Source organism: Papio anubis, chromosome 1 (assembly GCF_008728515.1).
Source record: "Papio anubis isolate 15944 chromosome 1, Panubis1.0, whole genome shotgun sequence".
Taxonomy (NCBI): Eukaryota; Metazoa; Chordata; class Mammalia; order Primates; family Cercopithecidae; genus Papio; species Papio anubis.
In genome coordinates this window covers 178365737-178385340 of record NC_044976.1, presented here as the reverse complement: position 1 = coordinate 178385340, position 19604 = coordinate 178365737, and the positions used below count along the sequence as shown (strand labels likewise).

General features: G+C 39.3%; 1 protein-coding gene across 28 annotated transcripts in view; it reads left to right on the top strand.

Annotated features, from left to right (window-relative positions):
• SMG7 (SMG7 nonsense mediated mRNA decay factor) overlaps positions 1-19604 on the top strand; it is an 88641-nt gene that overhangs the window by 66255 nt on the left and 2782 nt on the right. For 14 of the 28 annotated variants that reach the window (XM_009191882.4, XM_017951425.3, XM_017951416.3 and 11 more), the window contains 11 exons: positions 159-219; positions 8905-9024; positions 9991-10417; positions 12234-12378; positions 12802-13184; positions 13835-14206; positions 14975-15124; positions 17386-17466; positions 17942-18101; positions 18930-19100; positions 19224-19369. In XM_009191882.4, the coding sequence (XP_009190146.1) occupies positions 159-219; positions 8905-9024; positions 9991-10417; positions 12234-12378; positions 12802-13184; positions 13835-14206; positions 14975-15124; positions 17386-17466; positions 17942-18101; positions 18930-19100; positions 19224-19369 (2216 nt within the window). The remainder of the gene's footprint in view (positions 1-158; positions 220-8904; positions 9025-9990; positions 10418-12233; positions 12379-12801; positions 13185-13834; positions 14207-14974; positions 15125-17385; positions 17467-17941; positions 18102-18929; positions 19101-19223; positions 19370-19604) is intronic. The other 14 variants (XM_009191910.4, XM_031657765.1, XM_021929611.2 and 11 more) reach the window with 6 other exon arrangements.

The following is a 19604-nucleotide window of genomic DNA, read 5'->3' as shown; positions in this document are numbered from 1 at the left end:
GAGTTATTTTCATCAGAATTACTATAAAGAAGAGCAGAGAACTATAAGCATTATAATTTCTTTCTGCATGTTAATTTAAAAAAAAATTTTAGGGAACAGTATTCTACTGAACAACATTTTAATTAAAATGTTTGCAAATTTTGATTTTGACCCTTTAGCGACACCACTTCCAGAGGAGTTTGAATTACAAGGATTCTTGGCATTGAGACCTTCTTTCAGGTAGGTGATAGCTGAAGTACCTTTATCATTGCCAGTGATTGCAGGGAATTGGGCTTGGATGTAGAGGAACCTTTGATCTTCCCAGCTGTGTGTTATTTTTGTAACAGCAACTCATAGTGAAAGTTTGTTGTGAATTGTATTGTGTATGTCACGCCTTCAATTCCTGTGTAATAAAAATTAAAATGTAACCTTTCCACCTGTGCCCTTGATCCCATCCCTTCTCACCTCCCTAAGAACCTTGCCCCATCTGTTATCCTCTCTGCATTGTATTTCCAGTGTCTTGTCTTTCTTTCCTTTCTTTTTTTAACAACTAATTCCTTTTAGCCTAGTAACATTTAAGTGTGCCCCATTCTTTTAAAAAGATAAAATGAATTTACATCCACCTATTTTCCTACGTTGTCTTATCTTTTCATCATCAAACTTCTTAAAAAGAGTAGTGTGCACTTTGGGAGGTGGAGGCAGGTGTATCATGAGGTCAGGAGATGGAGGCCATTCTGGCTAACCTGGAAAACCCCATCTCTACTAAAAATACAAAAAAAATTAGCCGGGCATGGTAGCAGGCACCTATAGTCCCAGCTACCCAGGAGGCTGAGGCAGGAGAATCACTTGAACCTGGGAGGCGGAGGTCGCAGTGAACCGAGATCACGCCACTGCACTCCAGCCTGGGTGACAGAGCGAGACTCCGTCTCAAAAAAAAAAGAAAAAGAGTAGTGCGGGCCAACCTGACTGACTCCATTTCAACTCCCAATCATTTTCAGCCTACTGCGGTTTAAACTATCAGTGTCTTCTAGATACCAAAATCCGGTGACTATAATCTTTATCCTATTGAATTTTCTTCAGCATTGAGTCCGTTGATTTCCTTCCTTCATGAAAACTTTTTCCTTAGCTCTCTGATAACTATTTTTCCCACCCTTAGCACTCAGTCTTTTTCACTATTTCTTTTCAACTACATGTCTCTGAATGTTGTTGTTTTCCAGGATTCTTTTCTTGCCCTTTCCTTCCCACTTTATACATTCACCCTGTTGATCAAATCCATCCCTATGTCTCTTGAATGGTATGTCCCAAATTTTCAGCTCTGACTTCTCTTGAAGTTTGGATGCATATTCTACCAATCTAACCTCCCTTATGCATTTTAAACTTTAACATGACCAAAAATTGAGCTTATATTTTCCGATTTGGTCAGCCAAAAAGCAGTCTTCTTTCTATATTTTCTCTCTGTGCCTGTGGCATTACCCATCTATATGACCAAGCTAAAAATCTGAAAAATTCTTGTTTCCATTTGTCTTTCTCACCAAGCCTTTATAATGCTGTGTCTGAAATGCTTCTTAGGTTCAACTCTTTCCACTTATTTCCCCATACGTAGTTCAGGCTTTTATCACCAGTTTACCTGAAGTACAAAAACCTCCCTAAGTATAGTTCCTCTCCTCCTATAGTCTGTTTCTACACTGCCTCTACAATTATAGTTTTTAAGTATGGAAATAGTGATGTCGCATGACTAATATTTTTTTATCTTTTTTTTTTATTATACTTTAAGTTCTAGGGTACATGTGCACAACGTGCAGGTTTGTTACATATGTGTACACGTGCCATGTTAGTGTGCTGTACCCATTAACTCGTCATTTACATTAGGTATATCTCCTAATACTATTCTTCCCTCCTCGCCCCTCCCCACAATAGCCCCCGGTGTGTAATGATCCCCTTCCTGTGTCCAGGCGATCTCATTGTTCAGTTCCCACCTATGAGTAAGAACATGCAGTATTTGGTGTTCTGTTCTCGTGATAGTTTGCTGAGGATGATGGTTTCCAGCTGCATCCATGTTCCTACAAAGGACGCGAACTCATCCTTTTTTATGGCTGGCTGCATAGTATTCCATGGTGTATATGTGCCGCATCTTCTTAATCCAGTCTGTCACTGATGGACATTTGGGTTGATTCCAAGTCTTTGCTATTGTGAATAGTGCCGCAATAAACATACGTGTGCATGTGTCTTTATAGCAGCATGACTTATAATCCTTTGGGTATATACTCGGTAATGGGATGGCTGGGTCAAATGGTATTTCTACTTCTAGATCCTTGAGGAATTGCCACACTGTTTTCCACAATGGTTGAACTAGTTTACAGTCCCACTAACAGTGTAAAAGTGTTCCTATTTCTCCACATCCTCTCCAGCACCTGTTGTTTCCTGACTTTTTAATGATTGCCATTCTAACTGGTGTGAGATGGTATCTCATTGTGGTTTTGATTTGCATTTCTCTGGTGGCGAGTGATGATGAGCATTTTTTCATGTGTCTGTTGGCTGTATGAATGTCTTCTTTTGAGAAGTGTCTGTTCATATCCTTTGCCTGCTTTTTGATGGGGTTGTTTTTTTCTTGTTAATTTGATTCAGTTCTAGATATTAGCCCTTTGTCAGATGAGTAGATTGCAAAAATTTTCTCCCATTCTGTAGGTTGCCTGTTCACTCTGATGGTAGTTTCTTTTGCTGTGCAGAAGCCCTTTAGTTTAATTAGATCCCATTGGTCAATTTTGACTTTTGTTGCCATTGATTTTGGTGTTTTAGACATGAAGTCCTTCCCCATGCCTATGTCCTGAATGGTATTACCTAGGTTTTCTAATGGGTTTTTATGGTTTTAGGTCTAACGTTTAAGTCTCTAATCCATCTTGAATTAATTTTCGTCTAAGGAGTAAGGAAAGGATCCAGTTTCAACTTTCTACTTATGGCTAGCCAGTTTTCCCAGTACTATTTATTAAATAGGGAATCCTTTCCCCATTTCTTGTTTTTGTCAGGTTTGTCAAAGATCAGATGGTTGTAGATGTGTGGTATTATTTCTGAGGGTTCTGTTCTGTTCCTTTGGTCTATATCTCTGTTTTGGTACCAGTACCATGCTGTTTTGGTTACTGTAGCCTTGTAGCATAGTTTGAAGTCAGGTAGTGTGATGCCTCTAGCTTTGTTCTTTTGGCTTAGGATTTTCTTGGCAATGCAGGGTCTTTTTTGGTTCCATATGAACTTTAAAGCAGTTTTTTCCAATTCTGTGAAGAAAGTCATTGGTAGCTTAATGGGGATGGCATTGAATCTATAAATTACCTTGGGCAGTATGGCCATTTTCATGATATTGATTCTTCCTATCCGTGAGCATGGTATGTTCTTCCATTTGTTTGTGTCCTCTTTTATTTCACGAACAGTGGTTTGTAGTTCTCCTTGAAGAGGTCCTTTACATCCCTTGTAAGTGGAATTCCTATGTATTTTATTCTCTTTGAAGCTATTGTGAATGGGAGTTCATTCATGATTTGGCTCTCTGTCTGTTACTGGTGTATAAGAATGCTTGTGATTTTTGCACATTGATTTTGTATCCTGAGACTTTGCTGAAGTTGCTTATCAGCCTAAGGAGATTTTGGGCTGAGACAATGGGGTTTTCTAAATATACAATCATGTCATCTGCAAACAGGGACAATTTGACTTCTTTTCCTAACTGAATACCCTTTATTTCTTTATCTTGCCTGATTGCCCTAGCCAGAACTTCCAACACTATGTTGAATAGGAGTGGTGAGAGAGGGCGTCCCTGTCTTGTGCCAGTTTTCAAAGGGAATGCTTCCAGTTTTTGCCCATTCAGTATGATATTGACTGTGGGTTTGTCATAAATAACTCTTAGTATTTTGAGATATGTTCCATCAATACCGAATTTATTGAGAGTTTTTAGCGTGAAGGGCTGTTGAATTTTGTCACAGGCCTTTTCTGCATCTATTGAGATAATCATGTGGTTTTTGTCTTTGGTTCTGTTTATATGCTGGATTACATTTATTGATTTGTGTATATTGAACTAGCCTTGCATTCCAGGGATGAAGCCCACTTGATCATGGTGGATAAGCTTTTTGATGTGCTGCTGGATTCAATTTGCCAGTATTTTATTGAGGATTTTTGCATCGATGTTCATCAGGGATATTGGTCTAAAATTCTCTTTTTTTGTTGTATCTCTGTCAGGCTTTGGTAATCAGGATGATGTTGGCCTCCTAAAATGAGTTAGGGAGGATTCCCTCTTTTTCTATTGATTGGAATCATTTCGGAAGGAATGATACCAACTTCTCCTTGTAGCTCTGGTAGAATTCCGCTGTGAATCTGTCTGGTCCTGAAGTTTTTTTGGTTGGTAGGCTATTAATTATTGCCTCAATTTCAGAGCCTGCTGTTGGTCTATTCAGGGATTCAACTTCTTCCTGGTTTAGTCTTGGGAGAATGTAAGTGTCCAGGAAATTATCCATTTCTTCTAGGTTTTCTAGTTTATTTGCGTAGAGGTGTTTATAGTATTCTCTGATGGTAGTTTGTATTTCTGTGGGATCGGTGGCAGTATCCCCTTTATCATTTTTTATTGCGTCTATTTGATTCTTCTCTCTTTTCTTCTTTATTAGGCTTGCTAGCGATCTATCAATTTTGTTGATCTTTTCAGAAAACCAGCTCCTGGATTCATTGATTTTTTTGCAGGTTTTTTGTGTCTCTATCTCCTTCAGTTCTGCTCTGATCTTAGTTATTTCTTGCCTTCTGCTAGCTTTTGAATGTGTTTGCTCTTGCTTCTCTAGTTCTTTTAATTGTGATGTTAGGGTGTCAATTTTAGATCTTTCCTGCTTTCTCTTGTGGGCATATAGTACTATAAATTTCCCTCTACACACTGCTTTAAATGTGTCCCAGAGATTCTGGTATGTTGTATCTTTGTTCTCATTGGTTTCAAAGAACATCTTTATTTCTGCCTTCATTTTGTTATGTACCCAGTAGTCATTCAGGAGCAGGTTGTTCAGTTTCAATGTAGTTGAGTGATTTTGATTGAGTTTCTTAGTCCTGATTTCTAGTTTGATTGCACTGTAGTCTGAGAGACAGTTTGTTACAATTTCTGTTCTTTTACATTTGCTGAGGAGTACTTTACTTCCAACTACGTGGTCAATTTTGGAATAAGTGCGATGTGGTGCTGAGAAGAATGTATCTTCTTTTGATTTGGGGTGGAGAGTTCTGTAGATGTCTATTAGGTCCGCTTGGTGCAGAGTTGAGTTCAATTCCTGGATATCCTTGTTAACTTTCTGTCTCGTTGATCTAATGTTGACAGTGGGCTGTTAAAGTCTCCCATTATTATTGTATGGGAGTCTTAAGTCTCTTTGTAAGTCTCTAAGGACTTGCTTTATGAATCTGGGTGCTCCTGTATTGGGTGTGTATATATTTAGGATAGTTAGCTCTTCCTGATGAATTGATCCCTTTACCATTATGTAATGGCCTTCTTTGTCTCTTTTGATCTTTGATGGTTTAATGTCTGTTTTATCAGAGACTAGGATTGCAACCCCTGCTTTTTTTGTTTTCCATTTGCTTGGTAGATCGTCCTCCATCCCTTTATTTTGAGCCTATGTGTGTCTCTGCACGTGAGATGGGTCTCCTGAATACAGCAAACTGATGGGTCTTGACTCTCTATCCAGTTTGTCAGTCTGTGTCTTTTAATTGGACCATTTAGTCCATTTACATTTAAGGTTAATATTTTTATGTGTGAACTTGATCCTGTCATTATATTAGCTGGTTATTTTGCTCGCTAGTTGATACAGTTTCTTCCTAGCATTGATGGACTTTACATTTTGACATGTTTTTGCAATGGCTGGTACCTGTTGTTCCTTTCCATGTTTAGTGCTTCCTTCAGGATCTCTTGTAGGGCAGGCCTTGTGGTGACAAAATCTCTAAACATTTGCTTGTCTGTAAAGGATTTTATTTCTCCTTCACTTATGAAACTTAGTTTGGCTGGATATGAAATTCTGGGTTGAAAATTCTTTTCTTTAAGAATGTTGAATATTGGCCCCCACTCTCTTCTGGCTTGTAGAGTTTCTGCCAAGAGATCTGCTGTTAGTCTGATGGGCTTCCCTTTGTGTATAACCCGACCTTTCTCTCTGGCTGCCCTTAACATTTTTTCCTTCATTTCAACTTTGGTGAATCTGACAATTATGTGTCTTGGAGTTGCTCTTCTCGGGGAGTATTTTTGTGGTGTGGCGTTCTCTGTATTTCCTGAATTTGAATGTTGGCCTGCCTTACTAGGTTGGGGAAGTTCTCCTGGATTGTATCTTGCAGAGTGTTTTCCAATTTGGTTCCATTTTTCCCGTCATTTTCAAGCACACCGATCAGACATAGATTTGGTCTTTTCACATACTCCCATACTTCTTGGAGGCTTTATTCATTTCTTTTTACTCTTTTTTTCTCTACACTTCTCTTCTTACTTCATTTCATTCATTTGATCTTCAGTCGCTGATACTCTTTCTTCCAGTTGATCGAATTAGTTACTGAAGCTTGTGCATTTGTCACGTAGTTCTTGTGTTATTGTTTTCATCTGTATCAGTTCTTTTAGGGTCTTCTCTGCATTGATTATTCTAGTTATCCACTCATCCATTCTTTTTTCAAGGTTTTTAGTTTCTTTGTGCTGGTTACATAGTTCCTCCTTTAGCTCTGAGAAGTTTGATTGACTGAAGTCTTCTTCTCTCAACTCGTCAAAGTCATTCTCCGTCCAGCTTTGTTCCGTTGCTGGCAAGGAGCTGCGTTCCTTTGGAGGAGGAGATACGCTCTGATTTTTTGAATTTCCAGCTTTTCTGCACTGCTTTTTCCCCATCTTTGTGGTTTTATCTGCCTTGTGACGTACTGATGGGGTTTTGGTGTGGGTGTCCTTTCTGTTTGTTAGTTTTCCTTCTAACAGTCAGGACCCTCAGCTGTAGGTCTGTTGGAGTTTGCTTGAGGTCCACTCCAGACCCTGTTTGCCTGAGTATCAGCAGCAGAGGCTGCAGAAGATAGAATATTGCTGAACAGTGAGTGTTGCTGTCTGATTCTTGCTCTGGAAGCTTCGTCTCAGGGGTGTACCCCACCTGTGAGGTGTGAGGTGTTGATCTGCACCTAGTGGGGGATGTCTCCCAGTTAGGCTACTCAGGGGTCAGCGACCCACTTGAGCAGGCAGTCTGTCCGTTCTCAGATCTCAGCCTCCGTGCTGGGAGATCCACTGCTGTCTTGAAAGCTGTCAGACAGGGGCATTTACCTCTGCCAAGGTTTCTGCTGCTTTTTGTTTAGCTATGCCCTGTCCCCAGAGGAGGAATCTACAGAGGCAGGTCGGCCTCCTTGAGCTGTGGTGGGCTCCACCCAATTCAAGCTTCCAGGCACCTTTGTTTACCTACTTAAGCCCCAGCAATGGCAGGCACCCCACCCCAGCCTCACTGCCGCCTTGCAGTTAGATCTCAGACTGCTGTGCTAGCAATGAGGGACGCTCCGTGGGCATGGGACCCTCCGGGCCAGGTGTGGGATATAATCTCTTGGTGTGCCGTTTGCTAAGACCCTTGGTAAAGCACAGTATTAGGGTGAGAGTACCCGATTTTCCAGGTGTTGTGTGTCTCACTTTCCTTTGGCTAGGAAAAGGAATTCCCTTCCCCCTTGCGCTTCCCAGGTGAGGCGATGCCTCGCCTTGCTTCAGCTCTCGCTGGTCAGGCTGCACCCACGGACCAGCGCCAACTGTCCGACACGCTGCAGTTAGATGAACCCGGTAACTCAGTTGAAAATGCAGAAATCACCCGTCTTCTGTGTCGCTCACACTGGGAGCTGGAGGCTGGAGTTCTTCCTATTCGGCCATCTTGGGCGCGCCCCCCACCGCACACTCTGACTAATATTTTTATTTACCCATTCCCGATTGCTCCACTGTCTCTTTTAGCTTGATGCTCAAGTTCCAGCACTATCCAGCTCTTAGTTGTTCAGCCTTACTTTCTGCCACTTCCCCCAATATTTATAAACTCTATACACTATGTGCTATACTTGAATAGCTCCCTGTCTTTATTCCTCCACACCTTTGTTCATGTTGTGCCTAGAACATTTCCTTCTCCTCTACTGCCCTTCCATCACCAGCCTGGTAAGCACTTAGCCATACCTGTCAAGGTCCAGCTCAGCTGTCACTCTATGAAACCTTTCAGAGCTTCTCAGAAGGAACTCATCCTCCTTTTACTGTATTCAGTTACTCTTTGCATAGTTCTTATTATGATGCTTATCAGATTGAATCATAATTATTTATTCCCAAAGGCAGGGACTCTTATTTATCTTTGTGTCCTCAGCATCTAGCCTTCTGCCTGGCAATTCTTAAATCTTCTTTAAAAAAAAAAAGTTTAATGAGCAATCTGAAAAAGCTTTATTTTCTCAGGTTGGTTTATCCTTCTGATATCAATGAGTTACTCTATATGCTTTATGATATTTATACATTTTTCTGATTTAGAATGGTCCGCCATAAAGCGGATAGATTAATATTATTTATTAGCATAGGCACCTCAGAGACTCTTAGCATTGCTGTGGTCATTTTCAAGCAAATTACTTAGCATGCAAGATAAGTGTTTATAAAACTTTATTCTTAAAATGATAAAAGAATCTTTTCTAATACAAAGTTGTGGTTTATTTGAGCTCCCCAACTAGAAGGTGAAATGTGAGTAAAAATATTACATTAATGTAATGAATTTGTATATTTTCTTTTCTGCTTTATTTCATAGTTTGTAAAAATCTCTGGGAGTATAAATTCTAATAAATGCAGTTGATTACCTCAAGTAGCTCACCTGTATGGAAAATAATCTGAAGCCATTACAGTTAATCAGGTGAACTTGGTTGCCTGGAAAATATCTTTAGCAATTTAATATTCTCATAACTTGTTTGTGTCAATTTTAGGAACTTGGATTTTTCCAAAGGTCACCAGGGTATTACAGGAGACAAAGAAGGCCAGCAACGACGATTACGACAGCAGCGCTTGATTGCTATAGGCAAATGGATTGCTGATAATCAGCCAAGGTATGTCCATGGAGCTTCTGGTCTGCCCCTATTTAACCACCTTTTTAGGTAAACACACACACACACATCTCACAAGTTACATATTTTAGGCTTTGGTATAAATATTGTCGATCGTGAACTCTTAAGTTGACATGTTGGTAGCACAACATCTAATTATAACCCTAGTGAATAAGTATATCTTTATTTAGAATCTCTGTTCTCCTTATTGTGTATTATAGAGGACTTGGTTGTCTTTTTTGTTTATCATGAGTTTCTGCTCTAATTTATAAATATATTTGTAAATCTATAACTGAATTGTACTTCCACAGTCATGGTAATTTGTATTGACCTGGGCATGGTGGTCAGTTTCAGGCAAGACAGACTAAGATGGTGCCAGTAGCCAGTTAAGTACAAAGCAGATGTGGTCGTTAGTGTAGGGGAAAGAACACAGGTTTTGTCATTCTATTGGTTTGAGTTCCATTTCTAGTTCCGCAGCTTCTCAAGTGGGTGTCCTTGGAATCTCCCCAGCAGATTATAACCTTTCGAAAGTCAGTAACTGCTTATTCAATTTTGTATTCAGGTTTCTGTCATACAGTAGGTACTTAAATGCTTGCATGTTTGAATGAACTTACCACCTCCGAGCTTCAATTTTCACATCTATAAAATAGGAATTATATATAGCTACCTTATAAGACATCAAAGGCCCTAGACTAGTGTCTTGCACTTGAAGCATGCTCAGAAATGTAAGTTGTAGCAAACGTTGAAAGAGCAGAGGGAGGGATACGTTGTGACGATGTTAAGTGTGATAATGAGAACCTCAATTTCTACATAACTACTTTTTGTGTTACCTGAATCCACATTGTTTTATATCCGGCTGTTTCCGTGGTTATTAGTGCTAGGAATATATTGACTTGGATTCACACACAATTCAGTTGTTATTTTTTAAGTTAGTGTTTTTCATATATGGATTTATTTTTGCTTTTTTAGGCTGATTCAGTGTGAAAATGAGGTAGGGAAATTGTTGTTTATCACAGAAATCCCAGAATTAATACTGGAAGACCCCAGTGAAGCCAAAGAGAACCTCATTCTGCAAGAAACATCTGTAATAGAGTCGCTGGCTGCAGATGGGAGCCCAGGGCTAAAATCAGTGCTATCTACAAGCCGAAATTTAAGCAACAACTGTGACACAGGAGAGAAGCCAGTGGTTACCTTCAAAGAAAACATTAAGCCACGAGAAGTGAACAGAGACCAAGGAAGAAGTTTTCCTCCCAAAGAGGTGAGAAGGGACTATAGCAAAGGAATAACTGTAACTAAGAATGATGGAAAGAAGGACAACAACAAGAGGAAAACTGAAACCAAGAAATGCACCTTAGAAAAGTTACAGGAAACAGGAAAGCAGAATGTGGCAGTGCAGGTAAGCTGTATTTGAACTATAAAGCAGGTAGAGGAAGGCTCACACAAAAGGCAAGATTTTTCATTTTGTTCTAAAGCCATGAGAATTGGCTGTCCTGGAAGTTTAAATGCATTATTTAAATGCATAGTAAGGTTATATAAAGAGCTGTGATAGATGGTCATTTTATCAATTCTTGGGAATTGCGAGTGAAAAAAAAAAATCTCAACCTGATTTGACACTTTTGTCAGTCCTCTCCAGTTTAAGCAGTTTGAAAGGATTAGTTGCAGTCGTCAGTTTCACACAGGATTATATTTTATTTGGAAGATAATAACTACCATTTGTCAATGCTATAGTGGAGATTTGGGGTCTTCTGTAGATCCGGTAGAACCAAAAGCATATTAAGGCTTATGTGAGATTTTTGGTTTTTTTTTTAAGATTCACCGTAATATATATACACACGTATATATGTATTTTCTTCTTGGAAAAATATGAGGCTTTTTTTCTTGACAATTATACTTGTCCCAGCTAGTGGTATTAATATCACTTTAATCTCATCCTGGATCCTGGGAATTTATAAAGGAAGAACCCAGGTTTCTTGCTGGGAAAAGATAAGTACTGCTCAGTTATTTGTGACTTTCTTTTTATTAAAATATTTTTCCAAATAGATAAGATGATTTCATATAAACAGAAAAGGGCCTTTATTCTGTGATGGTTTTATTGATACTATTAATGTTTGAATAAATACTTAAGTGGCCATGTGAGTTGTTAACACACTTTTGCAAATGTATGTGTTTGCATGAGAAAGTTTACATGGTTGAAGGCTGCTTACAAATCAATAGTACCTTTGATGTATTTCTCTAATTTTTTTTGAGAAAGAAAAATAATAATAGTTCCATTTTAAGATTATATCAGGGAGAGAAACAAAAGATAAGGTAGAAATTAAGACATGGGGGAGAGAGAGATGCTAGGGAAAGGCAAGAAAAAAAAATGAACTAGAAAGCCAAAGGATCAGAGTTTTGGGGATAATGAGTCCAGCATTTTCTGCTTACCCTGCCTCCATTCTCTGACTGCTCCCAATAAGGTCGTACTGAAAACAGAATCTCCTTTTTTGGTTTCTCATCCATCTCAAATCAGCCATAAATGATTAAAGTGAGAAAGAGTCAACATATCACCACACTCTGTACCTCATCCCGAGTTTTCTATAAATGCTAATAATTTTCCCTGATTTTGCTCAACTTTGAGCGGTGCATATGACATCTACTCTCTGGCTCCATCTATAGGATCTCAGGGCCTGTTCCTTACTGCTGAAAGTATCCTTATTTATTCTGAAGGGTGGTAAAGTTGCAGGGTGGAAGGTGGATGCCTGACTGTACACATATGGCTACCCAGATGAAATTAAACTGAGGGCCAAAATAACTCACCTATGGGTTAACGGTCACTATTAGTTCATAATTCATGTATGCTGTTTAATGAATTAGAGTATAGAGAACCCTGGGCCCCAGAACAAGCAACTTAAAGTCATACACAAGTTTTTTTTAGCTTGTTAGCATCAGGCATCTCATTTGTAAAACAAATGGACTCTAAGGTCCTTTACATATTTGGATTTTTGTGATCATGGGAAAGCAAAATAATTAGTAAAACTAAGATAGTAAAATTATCTTTTATTGGCTATTAAATAATTTGCTTTGATATTCCATTTTTAACTTAGGTGAATTTAAATATCTTCAGCATGTCCTTTTTGATCTAATGAGGTTTTAAATACTTTCTTAAGAGTAGGGTCTTTTTTCTGACACGTTTGAGTTTCAGTTTATTATAGTTTTGCTTCTCTTGGTCACAGGTAAAATCCCAGACAGAACTAAGAAAGACTCCAGTGTCTGAAGCCAGAAAAACACCTGTAACTCAAACCCCAACTCAAGCAAGTAACTCCCAGTTCATCCCCATTCATCACCCTGGAGCCTTCCCTCCTCTTCCCAGCAGGCCAGGTAAATATGTTTTATAATTTCTTCTACTTAATCTTTTCTGTGCAAGAATTTCTGTTCACTCACTGAGAAATGTGTATTCTGTTAGAGTAATGTTACTAACCCAAAGAAAGTTCTGTTTTCCCTAATGCTTATAAAATTATTTTTGAAATGTTTCTGTGTAGTGTACATGCAAGTGCATGTTTGTTAGGATGAAGGAAATCCTATCACTGAACACAGAAGCTACTTACACAACACTGATTACTTCAGTGGATAGAGGAAAAGTGTCAATAGTTTATTTTTAATTCTTCAAATCAAGTTAAAGATTGACAACATGACTGATCTCTTTTATGATGTGTTAGAGGACTCCCTCTACTTACCTGTTTTTAAAAAAATGAATTTTTTGCTGTTTCTTTAGAACTAAATCTGTGTTCTTCTGTTTTGAAGGGTTTCCACCACCAACATATGTTATCCCCCCTCCTGTGGCATTTTCTATGGGCTCAGGTTACACCTTCCCAGCTGGTGTTTCTGTCCCAGGAACCTTTCTTCAGCCTACAGCTCACTCTCCAGCAGGAAACCAGGTGCAAGCTGGGAAACAGTCCCACATTCCTTACAGCCAGCAACGGCCCTCTGGACCAGGGCCAATGAACCAGGGACCTCAACAATCACAGCCACCTTCCCAGCAACCCCTTACATCTTTACCAGCTCAGCCAACAGCACAGTCTACAAGCCAGTTGCAGGTTCAAGCTCTAACTCAGCAACAACAGTCCCCTACAAAAGCTGTGCCGGCTTTGGGGAAAAGCCCGCCTCACCACTCTGGATTCCAGCAGGTAAGTTACAGTTGTGTATACTGTCCAGCTGAATGAAATAAAGGGAAATGCTGAAAGATTCAATGTTAGAAATGCTGATTGAACTTTGACATACTTCTTGTTTAGATTTGTAGTGATTATGAGAAGGCAAAAGTATTGTCTCTACTGTTTATGAAAGTTCAAATGTTTTCCTTACTTTTGTAAAGTGTATAATACTAGATCTTAACTACCATTCTTGGTTGCTGCTAAATGTCCATTTTATTGAAAATGGATTTTCTGCAAATAATTCTATGGGAACATAAACTACTAGGGAAATAGAATCACAGTCTTGATGAGGTACTAAGACAGATGTGACACCGATCTTAAATGTTGTCGTTTGAAGCATAGCACTTGAAGCAGAAAGGGGAAACAAACATTCTTATGTAAATATATTCATTCATTCATTAACCCTCTTAAATAGTTGAATTAAAAGAAAATATGAGTGTGGTGCCCATAATCTGTTCCCAAAAAGCTCTGTGTATTGAAAAGCCCAAAAGGTAAAGGAAACTGCTGCCTTGCCTAGAGTTTTGTTGCTTGGAAAACACCTCAAGTTCATTCTGTGATTCTTTAGCATTCATTATAAGTAATATTGCATTTTATCCTCACCTTGATGACAGGCATCTCTTTTTTAGTATCAACAGGCAGATGCCTCCAAACAGCTGTGGAATCCCCCTCAGGTTCAAGGCCCATTAGGGAAAATTATGCCTGTGAAACAGCCCTACTACCTTCAGACCCAAGACCCCATAAAACTGTTTGAGCCGTCATTGCAACCTCCTGTAATGCAGCAGCAGCCTCTAGAAAAAAAAATGAAGCCTTTTCCCATGGAGCCATATAACCATAATCCCTCAGAAGTCAAGGTCCCAGAATTCTACTGGGATTCTTCCTACAGCATGGCTGATAACAGATCTGTAATGGCACAGCAAGCAAATATAGACCGCAGGGGCAAACGGTCACCAGGAGTCTTCCGTCCAGAGCAGGATCCTGTACCCAGGATGCCATTTGAGGTGTGTGTTCTTTCCTATCACCGGGCATTTTGGAGATAGGTTTGGGGTTGACTATCTTTTGAATATCTCAAATGGATCTTATAAAGAGGCCACTCTTATTCTTTAGTACTATAGAATGCCACTGAGTATTGGTGTAGCTCTTGGTTTCCTCCTCAAAGTTGCACAGTATGTTTTAGTTTGGAAGCTGAAGGATTCTGTAACTGATTCAGAACTCTGATGGTCTGGCAAAGAAACCATGTACAGAAATCTCTAAAACAGCATGTTAGAGAATTCTGAGACAAAGCACTCCTCTCAGTTGGGCTGAATCATCTAAGTTTAAAAATAGGTTTACTGATACTTAAATAAGTTGCTCTCTGAGAGGAACAAAGTTAACCAGTTATCTTGGACAGTGGAGGTCCCTTTCTTTGCCCTTTTTATTCATGAGAAGCAGGTGAATGTTAGTAACTTTTTAAAAGATCTGTTTCTTTCTTTGTTAGCACAAGAGATGCTAATTATTTTGCTCCATAGCATTGTTTTACTTAACTAGCCACATTCACCTTTTGTGTTCTGCTCTGTCAGTATTTTTGCTTTTCTATTGTCTTGAACTTTCTCCAGTATTGTCCTTGTGTTGCTTTGCCTTTGCATTTCAGAGCCTTTTTTCTTTGCCTAATACCATCTATCTCACTATCCCCTTGACTGGAGTTGTCTTCTTCCACCTAATCATACTACTATTCCTTTATGCTTTTGTTGTCCCTTATTGCATCTCACTGTGATCCTTTCTGTCACTAGGACCCCAAGAGCTCCCCTCTGCTTCCTCCGGACCTGTTAAAGAGTCTGGCTGCCTTGGAGGAAGAGGAAGAGCTGATTTTTTCTAACCCTCCTGATCTTTACCCGGCTCTGCTGGGGCCTCTCGCCTCTCTTCCTGGACGAAGCCTTTTTGTATGTATTTGACATAATTCTGCTTCTTGCTCTAACTCCCAGCTGCTTTTCTGAGATATTGTAGTACACAGATTAGGTGATTTCTTATCTTCCTGGGACTGTCCTTTTCAGAACTGTAAAACATATTTTCTAATTCCCTAAACCAACCTTAAGATGGTAGTAGGATATAACAAAGCATTTCTGACTTTATATTTCTCCCAAATTGTAGAGACGTACCTTGGTTTTATGTGTTATCCAGAAAACATTCTGCAGAGCTGGTAACACACAGGGTGTGAGGTGACAAATTAACTCACTTTGCAGGTGACACTTCCATCTGGACCCAGAAATTTTAAGTGTCATTTAATCTTGCTTAGGAACAGTGAGATTTGTTTCTCATATGTAGCCAAAATATGAAAGGAAATATGTTCTCGATTTTTTTTTACCTGACATTATTGAATAGTATATGGCTCTTTTTTGTTTGGTTAACTAAATGCAGAAGGAGCCCTGATCTAAATTCAAAATTGGATTCATGGCCGGGCGCGGTGGCTCACGCCTGTAATCCCAGCACTTTGGGAGGCCGAGGCGGGTGGATCACAAGATCAGGAGATCGAGACCATGGTGAAACCCCGTCTCTACTAAAAATAGAAAAAATTAGCCGGGCGCAGTGGCGGGTGCCTGTAGTCCCAGCTACTCGGGAGGCTGAGGCAGGAGAATGGCGTGAACCCGGGAGGCGGAGCTTGCAGTGAGCCGAGATTGCGCCACTGCACTCCAGCCTGGGCAACAGAGCAAGACTCCGTCTCAAAAAAAAAAAAAAAAAAAAAATTGGATTCATAAACAGAATGAGTAAAAATGAAGAGGATTCTACTTATAAACATTGTCAGAGTGTCATAAATGAGTAAATATCAAAATAAATAACTAGAATCACATAAAATGAAATCTGAGAACTCATCCTGCATTTCAGAGAACATCATTCTGTATGCTTGTCAGTGTTTATATTATATTTTACTGTAGGTGGGGAGTATAAAAATGGAAAGAAAGATGGATGCTATGAGGCTTTTGCCCCTCTATTGCAACTTAATAAAACATTAAAAGATAGTGAATTTTACTTTCTTGCTTTCTCATAAACACAGGGCAAGCACACATTCGTAAAATTAAAATACATTAATTTTAGTGTCAAGAGAAATAAAACCTTAACAGCTTTCATGACATTGCTGCCATCCTTGGCACTTGAAGTTCCGTTAAGAATTTGCCTGGGTGGTAGCAGTAGGGGCCCCATACCAAGTTATGAAATAAGAGCAATAAAAGACCCCCTGGAGACTTCAATGGTAGTAGTGCCATGATTGAGTGCACAGGGATTGTGGAAGCCCAGCTGCTATACTGTTGCCTCTACATGTTTGCCTTTCTTGCTGCTTTTATGCTGGAGTGGCTTGAAGGACTGAGGGTAGTGCTGCTTTGTCCACTTGTTTCCTAATCCCTTAGTTCTTGTTTCGTTAGTGTTCCTTTCAGTGGAAATGGAGCTGATGGTAGAACAAGTGGGAGTATCTTCAGGGTTTGTTTTTTTTTTTTTTTTTCATGTTTAAAAAACAATGAATAAAAAATCATTGACTGTAACCCTTCCTGTATTTAACATTAGTGATACAACGTATGTCAAAGTGCTTCTCTTGTCGTAGGTATTTACTAATGTTTTGTTAGCCAGCTATTCAGTGACAGCATTAGAGATTCAGCTTTGTTTCTCCTAATGACTTTGCTAGGGCCATTAATAAATGTAAACTTGATTTTTAGCAACTATTTTACTGTATACTGCAAATAGAGCTGCTTAAGAAGCGTATTAACAAAGACATTTGTCAAATGGGTTTGAAAGGCTTTTTAAAAGTCACCAGTGTTAATGTTTTAAAAATTGTAGGGTGGAGAGGAACAGTGTTGGAACAGTTCAGCATTTTGTTTTGAGATTATTTTAAGTGCAACTGTTAACAGGGGGATTCCTGAGGTCCATGCCTCATAAACACTCAAAGTGCTGTTTACCAGGGTCGCTGGTCCCTGCCAGAATAGAATCTCTGACTAGATTTGATCTAAAAGGAGGATTCTACTCACCTGTGGCGACTGGCACTTAGGCGGTGTCTTGGTATTAACAGATTTGAATTCACGTCTTCTGAGCCTCAAATTGTACTCAATGGGCGAATACAGGCATGCTTTTGCTTTGGTTCCATACCATAGTATGGTAAGATTAATATTAAGAAAATGGAAGGTGTAACTTAATTACCTTTTTTTCTGGGACTGTGAAGAAATCCTTATTGGAGAAGCCCTCAGAGCTCATGTCACATTCATCCTCTTTCCTGTCCCTCACCGGATTCTCTCTCAATCAGGTAGGTGAACAGTGAAGAATCCTGCTGTGTGCTTTTAGTGTCAGCTGATCAGTGTCTTTCTCATACTGTTTCAGTATATCTGTTTTTTCTTTATTTTCCATATATTAGTGTATTCCAGATATTTGATGTTATCCCTCTTGTCTCTGATCGGGGCATACTAGTGACTTGTACATCATGAGTTAAAACCCTTTAACTTCTCATTAATATTGAAACCCTTAGGGCTCTGTTGTTGAGCCAAATAAATTATTCACATTTTCAACCTGGATAATTTACATAGAGCAAATTTAAGGGTGAGAGAAAGCAAAGAGGAAAATTAATTTGACTGGAAAATTGAAACAGAAAGAAATAAAAGCCTTCAAAATTTCTCTTCCTAAGAAAAGCTTAAGGTGTACCCAGCATCCATGAACGAGCCATTGGATTTTCTCAAATCTCTTTCCTCGGAGTGAGCTTATAACTTCACCGTCATGTCTTTCAGGAAAGATACCCAAATAATAGTATGTTCAATGAGGTATATGGGAAAAACCTGACATCCAGCTCCAAAGCAGAACTCAATCCCTCAATGGCCCCCCAGGAAACATCTCTGTATTCCCTTTTTGAAGGGACTCCGTGGTCTCCATCACTTCCTGCCAGTTCAGGTATTAACTACTCTTTAAATTATAGACCTTGCATTTCCTGTACCCTCAGTTTGATTAAGGGATAGTGAGATTCTGTAATTGTAAATATATCAGTTGTTGGGTTTTTTATTTTTTTGTTTGTTTATTTTTGTAACTTCTGAAAGGAAATAGAAAAAAGCCAGTTTATGTATTAAATGCGACTGACAAAGCTTTTTACATCCTCAGTAGCCAGCAGAGATGTAAGGGAGAAAATAGAGGTTCTGTCTTAGGTTCCCAGCTGTTTTTTAGTTTTATTTGTAGTTGTTCATTCTTTGCAGAAAAATTGCATTTTTTTTTTTTTTTTTTTTTTAAAGACAGCATCTTGCTGTGTTGCCCATTCTAGACTCAAACTCCTGGGCTCAAGCAGTCCTTCCATCTCAGCCTCCCAAGTAGCTGGGACTACAGCTGCACACCACTGTGCCCAGCTCCGCACTTTTTAAAATTGAGATTTTTAACTTATAATAGAGTCTGACTAAATAGTAATTCTTAAGGTTAGCAAATTCTTTCTGATACATAAGACCAACAAATATGTATCTGAAATAGTCGTGCCAGAATAGTGCATTCATTCTGTTGACAAAAATTGCCTACTATTTTGTTTTGCTTTTTTAAGGCGAAGAATATGCCTTAGATATGTGTGGCAGGGCAAATTAGTGCATCTAGCAGATCTCTTTGGAGCCTTTAGTTTCCCTTTCCTTCAAAGCCCTGTGGTTATTGTTAGAATTTTAGTGATCAGATCTACAGGAACCTGTAGTTCTTTGTATGTTTGTGAAACAATGATTTACTATATCCTGTGTTACTATTATTTGATAGATCATTCAACACCAGCCAGCCAGTCTCCTCATTCCTCTAACCCAAGCAGCCTGCCCAGTTCTCCTCCAACACACAACCATAATTCTGTTCCATTCTCCAATTTTGGACCCATTGGGACTCCAGATAACAGGGATAGAAGGACTGCAGATCGGTGGAAAACTGATAAGCCAGGTGAGATCTACATTTCATTGCCAAGCAAAATTGAAAGAATTTACTCTATCCTTCCCTGGGGTCTGGCAATTGGTAGTGATAGAACGTCTTCTTGAATTTTTCTTATCTCTTTTCATCCCTTAGCCATGGGTGGGTTTGGCATTGATTATCTCTCAGCGACGTCATCCTCTGAGAGCAGTTGGCATCAGGCCAGCACTCCGAGTGGCACCTGGACAGGCCATGGCCCCTCCATGGAGGATTCCTCTGCTGTCCTCATGGAAAGCCTAAAGGTGAGTAGATTTCAGGAACAAGAACCACAAGATTATTATAGCAAAGATGTCTCTGCTTTCATTCACATAAATAGCTAGACTTCTCAGGCCCTCGCAGTTGACTGATACATAGCACATATATAGCAAAGTTCTAGAAACATGGTCTGCCTTACAAGATTCTTGAGTGATAATTTTTAATTTCTGAATTCACTAGTGGTAAAGAAGTATCTTCAGGAGGACAAAAACAAAGGTTTTA